This window comes from Adiantum capillus-veneris, chromosome 3, assembly GCF_014529385.1.
Source record: "Adiantum capillus-veneris isolate H3 chromosome 3, ASM1452938v2, whole genome shotgun sequence".
NCBI classification, from domain to species: domain Eukaryota; kingdom Viridiplantae; phylum Streptophyta; class Polypodiopsida; order Polypodiales; family Pteridaceae; genus Adiantum; species Adiantum capillus-veneris.
The window spans coordinates 88,620,667-88,633,038 of NC_140933.1; the positions used below are offsets into that span (position 1 = coordinate 88,620,667).

At 43.5% G+C, this 12,372-nt stretch overlaps 1 protein-coding gene across 1 annotated transcript in view; it reads right to left on the reverse strand.

The window, feature by feature from the left end:
- Positions 1-7,428: 7,428 nt before the first annotated feature.
- The window catches only part of LOC147461269 (uncharacterized), a 54,846-nt gene continuing 49,902 nt past the window's right edge, over positions 7,429-12,372 (reverse strand). Inside the window, exon 2 of the mRNA XM_086508858.1 lies at positions 7,429-7,977. Coding sequence (XP_086364984.1) covers positions 7,666-7,977 — 312 coding nt within the window. The 3' untranslated portion in view covers positions 7,429-7,665. The remainder of the gene's footprint in view (positions 7,978-12,372) is intronic.

The window sequence follows — 12,372 nt, forward strand, 5'->3', positions numbered from 1 at the left end:
GAACATTGACGGTCATTGATAAGAGTAGTGGAGGGAATGGTGGTTTGCACAAGAAGACACGCATTTATGATTTGCCATCCATATCGATTCAAAAGACTTCCATCAATATCTATTTTCATGCGCGAAGAAGAATAAATGAGATGGGATCCCAAGGCTTACAATGGTGATAGTGTTTTTGAATTTCCAATCACAATGAGTTAAATCCATGCGATGGACTCAATGAATCACCAATACGAGCCTCATCTTGGGACAAAGCCTTAGAGAGCAAACATAGATTTCTCTAAGTTTGCATGCCAAAGCCAACGTGTGGGTTCTTTGAAGTGAATCAATAAGCTTTGTCTCAAACTTGTGAATAACAACATCACAAACACTTATCATTTTCGACGCAGTTTGCTAAAGGCACCTTTTCAGGAAAAGTATACAATAATGGGACATGGAAGCTTCTACGTCAGTATTATCATATTGCTACATCATGCATCGGAATGTGTGAGTGATGTGTGTACTATCTGATTTTTTCAGACAAAATAATGAGCAGGTTGTTGATTCATTGTGGCACACACTCCCATGTCTGAAATGGTCACACATCTAAATCACTTACAGATAGAGAAGGTCCATGCTCATAAAGGTTTTAGTCATTGGCCAACAAGAGGGAGCCAAAAAAGTGCATATGTTGTTGCAGAAGAGATTGTGTTTGAATTTTTCATTTGAGAAGATGAAGCAGCAAATGATCAATAAAAAATAGCTATATGCTTTAGTGATGAAACCGGTCCTTTAATTCAAGACAATTGTTAAGTGGTGTCTTTTGCTTTTGTAGGTTACAAACTTGCTCATGACAACAACTAGCAAGTAGACTTGTGTTGTGTTTTCCAAAAAAAGAATAAAAATATGTATCTAAGAATTGAAGTAGCTCCACCAAAGATTCGGTGGTCTTGAAGCACTACTCAAACTAAAGCAAGATTGCACGTACGAGTTTTTCCAAAGAAGCAGGTTCCTAGGACAAGATAGAGAAGGGAATAAGTTCTTTTTCTTTAATATGTCAATAGGGGGACATCTTTTGTGTTGATTTGGTGAATCGAATGAGGCAGAAAGGAGCTGATGATCCTTATCGTGCTTGGGTGCATCTTGATCACACTCGGCATGTGGCAGATTGGGTCACCATGGCATGCCATGTTTATGACCCTAGGTAATTTGGTCTTCTTGGGTTGGTTTGAAGGTGTGCAAGGGGCTAACTATGGTTTCTTGGTGTACTTAGCATGCAAGAACTTCTTAACACAACTTAACGTGAAAATGAAGAAGGACATGCAATCGCAATGCTTATTTTGGGAGCGATTGAAGTGATGACCTGTTGGGATCGGTTGGTGGGTGCATTTAAACTCAAGGAGGTTTGAAGGCTAGAGCAATCATAGCTACACACACAATAGAGAGAGGAAAAGAGAGAGAAAGAGAAACATTCAATAGACTATAATGTACAATGCAATATCTTTACAGCATAGTATAAAATATGTACATGGAGGGCTTTATTTATAAGCTTTGATTAGATATCTGCCTATCACTCCTTCTCTACTTGGCTTACACATAGTCATATAGAAAACCTAACACCTCATAGGCCAAATACCAAATACTAAGTTGTACATGTGTAGAGGTGTTTCCCATGCCCACCTTTCAATCCTCCCCTTGGGCATGCAATACATAATGAAAAACCCATTTATCCACACAGGATGACGCTATCCACTAAGGATGACAAGAACTAACCACACAGGATGAAAAATAAGAATACCTCTCCTTGAACTAGAGAAGGTAGAAATGAATCTTCAAAGTATATCTGTAACAAAACATACCTCCCCTTCTTCCCATGCTTCTTCGTCTTTGATTGACTACATGAATTGCTCCTTTCATTGGCTGATTGCTTTTATTGTTGTTATTGATGTTGTTGTTACCTTGATCCTTTGAATAGCACCTAGAAGGAGCATGCACCTTCTTATCGTAATTGCTACAGAATTTATTGATATAACAATCCTTAGCTATATGTCCCATTTTACAACAGTCGTAGCACTTTCAAATGTTGGAAGATGATGTAAAATCTATGGCGATTCTCCTCTCCTTGCCAAAGAAGCTCCGTTTGTCGAGGTAGATGAAATTTTTTGCTTCTTTTCTTCTGCCTGAAGCAAGCTTACCACATCTTGAAGTGTTGGAATTGGCTCCGTTTCTTCAAGAATAGTGACTATATGGTCATAGTTGGAAGGAAGTGCACTAAGGAGGACTGCAAACTTTGTCATCTTGTTCTACTCCGCATTGAGTGTAGGTCAATTGTGTGATCATGCTTTTATGCCTAATGACCAAACTTGTTATGTCTTCCCCCTCGAACATAGTGAATTTGTAAAGTTGCCTTTTTAGGCTAACTTTATTCTGTTTGGCTCTAGCTCCGAATTTCTTCTCTTGAATTTTCCAGGCCTTGTATGCATATATACACTCATCTATAAAATGTACATAATTATCATGGAGTGCAGTAATTATGATTCCAAGTGTATGTTCATCTTTTTCCTGATTGAGTGCAGTAGATGCCCTGGTTGTGTGCCTTCGTGATCATTGAGAGGTGTTTTTACTATACCCCATAATTTTTTATTCATTTATTAACCTCTTAGCTTAGTTTTTCAGGTATGGAAACCCTCCCCATTAAATTTTATAATTCCTTTTTCTTCCATGATGCAAGTGCTGATGAAAAATGCCAAGGACTTGCTCTTACCGATAAAGAGACTCTCGCTATGGCAGTGTCTTGTCCTATTTTAGAAAGAAAATAGTGCAGGTGCGAGCTTAATAATTTTGATTATTAAGTCACTCTTCATGAATAAGAATCATGAAGTTGTTTATGTGGCTTTGGTGCATTTACCTTGAGACTTCGAAGTTTTTGAACACTTGACGTTTTGAAGCTTTTGAAAGTCACTTTAGAACTTACTTTAGCTTTGAAAGAGGACCCGTTTTGCTTGGTGTGAAGAAAGAGCACAAGAACGCCTGCCTTGATAGAACTTGAAGGAGTTGTTGCCTCGATGGTGTGAGCCCAAAGCTCTTTAAATAGGTCGCCCAATTTGAAAACACCGGTGGCAATGGTTGTGTGTGCGTGTGTGTGGAGATCGGAATCTCGAGACAATGGTGATTCAGTTTGATGTGTGAAGCTCCATTATTGAGGTTGCTGATGTGAAGCTTTGCGATGATGTTGAATTCGAGCTTGCTGAATTTTGATGTTTGAAGCTCCACTAGCCCACCAAAAAAGTAAAGGAACGTCTTAATTCAAAAAAACTTTATACATAGTGTGTGTAATGAATAAACTGAGAAATGATGAAGGGAGACAAGAGCAGCATATGCCGTTCAAGGGATGATGAGATGATGTCGAAGCTATTCCATGATCAAAATTTGCAAGAGGGGGCACCCAACTCTGCTGCAAATGCATCCACAAAGGCCGATCGACGCGAGCTTGTCCCAATTTCTTGCTAACTTCTGCCGAGATCTGCTATGGTTCGCTTCTACTGCCCCTAATTGCTTCGATTTTGTTCACTGCAGCTGTCGAATGCTCTAGCTCAACTTCAGCTCACTGCCAACGCTTGTAGATTCTTCGATTCCATGCCTTGGTTTGGTTTCTTGGCCTTACGAGCTGCCCAAATTGACTTGCAATCCCTCAATTGCAATGTTGTTTATCTCCAATTTGCTGGCGGGCTTTTGGTTCAATTGCATGCCTTGGATTCACTTTACCTTGATGTCTTGCAATCCCCCAAACTCGACCCTACAGAAAGCTCGCTTATTGCTATTCGTTTTGATTTCGACTTTGTTGCACTCACTGCTCAATTGCTCTCAATGCTTGGTGCCGATTTGAAGCTTACACAGCGCTACCTTGGTTCTATGCTCCCCAAAATATAACCTTGAATTGCTTGCTTGACTTGCAGCTTCAAGCTAATTCCAATCTCTCTACTTCTTACTCTCAACCTGCTAATGCCCGACTTTTCTACAAAGATCTAAGCTTACTACCAAGGAGGTGTTGCACGCGCGGGGTGGGGAAGGGATGTGTCGGGCTCAGGATCGAGAGGCGGCTTTGATACCAATTGTTGGGATCGGGTTGTGGGTGCAATTAAACTCAAGGAGGTTTGAAGGCTAGAGTAGCCATAGCTACACACACTGTATAGAGAGAGAGAGAGAGAGAGAGAGAGAGAGAGAGAGTCACACTCAATAGACTATAATGTACTATGCAATATCTTACAACATAGTATAAAATATGTACACGGAGGGTTTTATTTATAAGCCTTGATTATATATCCAGCTGACACTCCTTCTCTACTTGGCTTACACATAGCCATATAGAAAACCTAACAGCTCATTGGCCAAATGCCAAATACTAAGTTATACATGTGTAGAGGTGTTTCCCATGCCCACCTTTCATGGCCAAGCATGGATTGCATGTCACAAATTGATGATGTGTCAAGTCACTGAAGAATGGAGACAACCTTCAAATCTCGGCCGAGGGGCCTAAAGCGTAAGAGAAGTAGTACAAGAAGCAGAAGAGGTTTTACCAACTTGCAAAGGTCTTGCCGAGTGGCCTACTTTTAAAAGAAGAGTTCCCACCAACTTATGGGACCCCGTCCGATAGGGCCAAGGGACCTAAAGGCATTAAAATAAAGCAAGACCACACACACACTTAATCTCTTGCGCAAAAGATGATGACATGGCAGCTATACGGATGCATGCGATTTGTGTTGATAGTGCCATGTGGTAGTCTGTACGAATTTCTGTGTTTTACGTTGTTGCATGTTGACATGGCAGTTGTATGAATTTCCATGCTCAGCGTTGAACTACTTTTTGGAGGCCAAGTGCTTTTAAGTTTGAAGCTTTTCATGTAAACTACTTTTCATAGGCCAAGGGCCTTTAAATATGTGCAGAGGGCTCAGTCTCTAACACACTTCACTGTGAAGGAGCATAGCGCGAGTACCAGCATTGTACGGAGTTCAAGCAATGTAAAGAAATGCCGAAAGGGGCATCAAGGTTTGGGGCCAGTGCTCTCTTTGGGTGGAATGTCGTGCACCTCTTTCAGTCGAGTTGTTCTTTGAAGTGCTTAAAGTTGTTGAGTCTGTTCTTTTATGTTGGCATGTGGTGCTCGTCTCGTGACATTGCATCATCCACAAAAGGACATGTGAAAAAAGTGGAGACAAACATCATCCAAGGACGCACTAGTATCTGAGGCACTAGTTCACATTTCCCATTTGGAAGGCATCATGATATCCATTGAAAAGAGCGTTGAGGAACCCAACACTCCGCCCACAAACCTTTCCAAAATCAAGCATGTGAATTGACTTGTAGGGGAGAGATTCAAAAGGTAGATATCTTTGTATGACGCATGTACCGCAAATCTGGCAAATGAAGCACCAAAGAAACTTCTTACGCATAGGTTAGACACATAGGAAAAGGGTCATCGTTGGAAAGGCTTGTTGAGCAGATGAACAACTCAGCTCGTTACAACAGTCAATAAGGCTACAGAGGGAACCCCGTGCTATGGGGTGCGGGGTGCCCACACCTTTGATGGGCAACAAGGAAACGTTGCATCGAAAGAGGTAGCCATTAGAGGTAATCAATGTAGAGGATGACTCAACGCACCATCCATAATATAACTCATGTTGCCTTATGGAGGACTAAGTTAATTAGCTTCATGATCAAATTAACATAAGTACACATAACAAGAAAATGAAGAGAAAACTCGATTACTGAACTAGATCCAAGAGACGGCAGAAGGGCTATCCTTATAGCCATGAGCTAAGATTATCCATGGGTGATACAAGGTGTAGTACAACTCAGAAGAGTCCAAATGCATTTGTGATATCATCATTAGGAAGAGGGGTCAACCCTAAATTGTAGAGGCTAATTTGGTGAGACCATCTCATGTCATGTAATCGCATCTCATTTCATGTAGTAATCTCTTATCCTGTGAATTTCCTAAGGAGTGGTTCATAGGGTAAAGCCCATTCCCATCAACTTCTTCACTAAAATCCAGCCCGAGGGTAGACGGTCAAGAAAGGTATACAGAGGAGCGCAATTCAGGATAGGAGGAAAGAAGTATAGGTGGCCCCTTGGTGGCGAAATGGAGGATAAATGAAGCAATGTGAGCAATGTTTGGGATACAACTAGGGAGCAAAGTGACATGTAGTGGCACCCGAAACGGTTGAAGGAGATGTGAACGGTTTATTGTGGGCTCTAAGGTATGAGCTTCAGCCCCCTCATTCAAAGGACACCCGGTCCCAAAAGGGTACTTGTTTGGTCCAAATCACATCTTGCATTGTCATATGGTGGATAACAACTTTGACACACCATTAATTTGGCCTATGTAACTTGGCATCCACAAATTGTTTAAAGGGGGTATCCAACAAATAATATGGCAGCACAGTCCTCCTACGTAACAATCCATACATCAATGGCCAGAAAGGTAGTATAGCCTTCACATAAGTAGAAGAGGAGTGGGTGTTCAGGCACTTGAAATGAAGTGAGGACAAAGTATCGTACGTCCGTCTCTGTAGAAGTAGCACCAAAAGGTTGGATTGGCTTTGGCTCTAAAGGCAAGGATGACCAAGGAGATTTGCTGCGCTGAGGGTGCTCATGAGATTGTCGAAGTAGAGACGCATGGAGAAGATGGTTGTGTGGGGATGTGTGAGGTGCAAATTTGCACAAGACCAACACGCACATGCCTCGACTTCTCAGATTGTGTAGTAAAGAGGCAACCCTATCTTCCATGCAAACACATGTAATTTGTATTTCTGTATGTCCTAGGGCTAATCCAAATTGAGATATTTTCATTCATGAGCCAACCATTGGACAGAGATGTTTTCAATGCATTGTCAAGACAAAGAACATATCCTAGCCTTGGCATGTAAGCCTATATTGCAGGAATGGGTTAACATACCAAGAGAATTTGCACAAACAAAATATATAAGGCCAATTCAGTTCTTGCTTACTGTGCCAAATTGGAAGATTGAATGTTGGGGAGGGAATACACACACACACACACACATATATTATATATGTGTGTGTGTGTGTGTGTGTGTGTGTGTGTGTGTGTGTGTGTGTGTGTGTGTGTGTGTGTGTGTGCACGCACACAAATACTTGTGTTAACCACTCCAGGTATTAAACCTGACTGTCGACTCTCCACAAGCAAGATCCGACTTGGGGTCCAACACTCTCAGAAGGGGAACTGTGCCTCTTTAGTGTCAGCTAAGTGCTGAAGTGTAAATTTTGTCTATTCCATTACTATTATTTCAAGGTTGTTTCATTGATTCCCATTGGCATGTGGTGCTGACACGGTTCACTGGTATCAGATCCTAGACTTTCTTTGTGCTCACAAAGAAAGTGATTCGACGAAACACTACCTAATAGATCAGTCTACCTCAACTAATCCGATCCTGCAAGAAACACAGTGAACATATTTTAGTTCCAAACTATCAAAATCCAAGAGTCTCCCCTGCATCTCCCATGATGAAAACAGCCAGATAATCAAGCTATTAACATGTGCTTAGGGGAAGCAAAAAGTTTACACCAGAGCCAGAGATAGAGAGATGGCCATTCTACAAACAAACTAGGTTACTATCTGTAGCTCAAAGTTCAGACTGTAACGAGAACATAAAAGAACGTCGTAGCTCTTTAGGTGGAAAGTCTAGCATCATCTGCTTCTTGAGCATGTTCATCTTCTGATTCAGAATCTTCAGACCCTTCAGCACCCAATCCTGCTGCTTGTCCCGCCTCCTGACAAGAGGAAGACTGCACCTTACTCTTTTTCTCCGTACGCTTCTGCTTTTTCTTCTGACGCCTGGCCCTTTTCTTTGCAGTTCGCTCCTCTGCAGCTTTCAACCTCGACTCTCTTCGAGCTACAAACTCTGTTTCCTCTTTCCGCCTTTGATAGTCTGCGTCCATACGAGCAAGACGATCTTGTTCTCGGCGCCTCATTTGCCGATACTATGAATGGACAATGCAAATGAGGATAAGAGAAATTTGTGCAACACCCGTCTTGCAGTTATTATCATTCTCAACAAAACTAAATATAAAAATGACTTTCAGTTTGATAATACTCATAATTACTTCCACCCTAGCAAAGACAAAGCGATCAAATTCAAGCCAGAACATAAAACACACCTCCCACCACCCCACTTATGTTAAGCTTTTAGCCTCTCAGTTACTGTTTGTCTATCCTCCATATAAACAGGACCACACATGTGACCTATTTACAAAAATCCACACAAACTGTCTTCTCATAGACAATGATAATCCTTCAAAATGTCATTCTACCACTTTGACTTCCACCCTTTCGTAATACGTACTCAAACTACAGGTCCTAAGGCATCTCATGAGCCTGTAGGCGCACAGAATATAACGGATCTGATAGTGAAAAAACTCCTCAACTATTCTACAACGAGAAACCTTAAAGGCAAAACTACCAATGATACAGAGTTCCAGAAGATGGGTGGCACGACTCAAAAGCTGGGAACAGGGGAGTAAGGGAAGAAGGCAGTAGAGAGCTGAAGCAAAAACAAGCCTTTGAGACTCTATTGAGAAGGCCGAAAACTCCTTCAAAAGCCAGCTCCGTGCCTCAAAGGCCGTAGCTAACAGCGCATCCCATCAGAAGGAACATCACCACTCCAAAAAGACTCTGCACAAAGCTCAATGGGAGAGACAACCCGTAGCCATCCCGGCAACAATCAACGTGGCTATGACACTTTCCAACCTGCACAAAACAAGCTGAATACAAGGCTGAAACCTCCCACCCCAAACTGCCCTATGTCCCCCACCATTCGCCCAACCACCGGTGTCAAAAGCACAAACAACCAATCATGCGACCACACACACACCCCTCGCACATGCAGCCACACAAGCACAAGCGGACGCATACACAACAGGAAGACATTCCCACTGCACCAGATCTGCGGCCAAGCTGAATTCTGGGTTCCATTTGGAATAGACTATGCTAAACCAAAAGCTTCAAGGTAAAGGTTCACAATCTGAGGAGTATCTGCTAGGTCCTCCTCCATCCACTTCGCATCTAATGCAAGATAGTTCTTGAATTTAACCAAGAACCGCCTTCATACTTTATGTCACCAGCGTGTGACTACTATCTATCCTTTTTGTTGATTTCTTTCTTATTATCTATTTACTTTCACTTTTTGGAAACACCCCTCGGGAAATCTAACTGCCCTGCATTGCATAGCTAGTGTGGAACTGTCCAGAGGGAGTCCAGGCCTGAGGGCAAGAGAGCACTAAGGTTGGACAAGGACTATGGTTAGCCAAGTGGGGTCATTGACTAGCCAAAGTGGAATCCTTTGCTACAGAGGCTACATTTCAGTTCTGGATGTGGCCGCAGTGTACAAAGAGGGTCGGATGACCTAGAAAGATATAATGGCAGCATCTCCTAAAATTTAGGGAACTGCTATTTTGGGACCTGAAAATGTCTTCGCGTCATTACGTGCAGTTTGACATGAGGATCATTTTGTTACTCTGTGGCCAAGTCAACAGAGGCTGCACGTTAAGAGCTATGGAGTGCTTGCTTTCCCTCTTATGCACAGTGCGGTGCCAGGAGTGATGCCCTGCACGCTACGCACTGCCCTCTCTCTCCCCTTTGGCAGTATGTTATGCCCCTCTAGTGGGCTCTTCATTTGACCAATGTACAGTTGTGTGGGTTCATGCGCGATTGCCGAGGCAAGAGCCTCTTGCACAGGTACTGGATTAGCTAGCGGCTAATCCCCCCGCAGGTACAGGTGAATTCGGAGAGGTTTCACGCCAGAAATCTCGTCCGATTCAAAGGGCAAGTAGCCCTACAGGTGCGGGAGCTCGAGGACTTGCTAGGGATGCGACCGGCACGCAGAACGGAGCCCGAAACAGTGAATTACAGCCTGCTGTGTATTTTTGCAGGTTTAGGGTTTTGGCCCTAAACGGACCCTAATACCCCCAGGAGGTTCGGGGACGCAAGGGGACCGCTGTACAGGCGATCTGGAGCATTTTCAGGGCTGAAAACAGAGAATTCAGCGTGCTGCAGATTCTCGCCAGGTTTTGCAAAGTGCCCGTATGCGTCGGGAAAGTCGGTCAATGCGTGGGAATACTGACCGTGAAGGGTTCTAGTACAGTTATGCTGCCGAAATCAGGCTGGAACAGTGGAAATTCAGCCGAGTTTGTGCGGGGCAGCTTGTAGGGAACCACAGCGTTTATTCCCTCTTTTGAACAATAAAGAAATACCGAAAGGGGCGCCTAAGTTAGGGGCCAATCTGGTGTCCGTCTACTCATACAGGTGCAATCTAGCAGCCTGTATCCCTCTCCCCTTTGTTGTGTCTTGAAAGTACAGGTAAAATAGACGACTAATAATGGGTGAAAGCTAAATCAAGGTTTAAAGTAAAGTCTACCGCCCTTTTCGGATTGAACAGGCCGGTTTCATGGTTCCATCGACGGGATTAAATCACTTTTTCCTATAGAAGTGAGCCTTGGTCATATTTGGGCTTGAAGACACAAGGGATCATAGACCAGACACAGGGAATTGCAATTATGGCTGACAGACCAGATGATGTGACTGAAGAGGTTTCCTCTTCACAGGGTCAACAGACACATGAAGTGGGTGAGTCCTCAAGACCACCACAGACTGATGATGATATATTCAGGACCCAGTTGGCTACTGCTGTGGCTATGTTCACACAAGTAATGCAGAATCCGAGGTTTCTAGCCTTTCTGCAACCTCCTGTTCCGTCTCAGCAAGTTGGGTCACTGGATCATATTCAAAAGCCTGTTAAGGCTCGAACACAGGTGATTCATACCGCACAGTCAATGGAAACACCTGTACACTTGACGGAGAACATGCAGTCTCCACAACGTATGCCTAAGGTGCAAGAACAGGTGGCTGAGATGCCAGTTTTTCAAGCTGTACCAATTCAGCCCGCCACCTTTCAGCAGCCTATAGCTGGTTCTAATGGGCAGGGAAGCAACTTACAGGCTATGCAACAGGTCTTCCCACCACCTTCAGTACACCCTGGCTATTTTGGAGGTGGATCCGTATTCCAAAGCATGGCTGGTCATGCACCTGGAAATCAGTTTTATACGCCAGGAACAGTGTTTGCGGGTGCTCAAACGATGATGCCTAACCCCATGTACAGTGTCATGGGTATGCAACCAGGGTTTCAAAGCACTCAGGGACAATTTGGGATGCCACAAGCAAATTTTGGTATGGCTGGAATTACAAATCAGCAGCCAAATATGGCATTTCCAGGTCAAGTTAATAGCGGCCAAGGAACACAGATGAACCCTAATAGTGTTCCCATGTTTCAGTCACTTCCATATGACAATTTAACGCCGCTGGAGAGGCCAACTCCGTACAAAGAAGGTGGCAAAGGTGTGTCATTCACGACCTTTACAGGGTTTGATGACAGGAAGAAGGCTCTTTCATTCCTCCAGCAGTTTGACAAGGCCTATGCAGGGGGAAACTTTACAGAGGCTTCAAAGGTCCGCAAGGCAGCCACTTTCTTGACAGGGAATGCGGGACAATGGTGGACAACTTTATTGCTTCAAGGGCAAGCTCCGTCCACATGGATTTACTTCAAGCAGATTTTTGCAGCAGCATGGTTATCTGATGATTTCGAAGCAGATGTCATGACAGAATGGCACCAGCTTAATGCTGCCACTTGCAGAAATCTGGATGATTACAATCGGAAGTTTTGGAAAGCTCTACTTCCAGTAACTTCCTATAGGTTTGTGCCATTGACAGAACAGATTGAAAAATACTGTTGTGGCCTACCCAAAGGATTGAGAAAATACTGCACAAAGACCAAAGTCACTACTTTGACGCAGCTCATCGAGGTAGCAAACACTGGCAATGGTTTGCTCAAGGGAGAAGATTGTGAATTTAACACTGGCGTCAAGGCAGGATCAGGCAAGAAAAATTCAGCCAAGAAGCACGTTCCCAATGAGGCTCCTAAAGGGACTCAGGAGTCAGCCAACGCAGGGAAAGACAAAGCTACGGCTGAATCAGAAAAAGGACCAGCAAAGAAATGGAAAAGACGTTTTCCTCGCAAGTCAGAAGAGCAAAAGAAGGTCCTGAGGACAGAGAACAAATGCTTTATATGTGAGCAGCCTGGCCACATTGCTTACAACTGTCCTACAAAGAAAAGGCCAGCTGATTCTGAAGACAAGGAGGACAGGAAGGGAAAGAAGCCCATGGCTGGTCTAGTGCCAGATATGGTGGGCGACAAGCCAAATTCAGATGCAAGTGAGCTTTGCAGAGCATGGGGAAAGGTTAGGGATCAAACAGTGCTTATCTTCTTTGATCCAGGTGCCAAAGCCAACTTTATTTCCCCAGAATTGGCTTCAAAGTTGGGAATC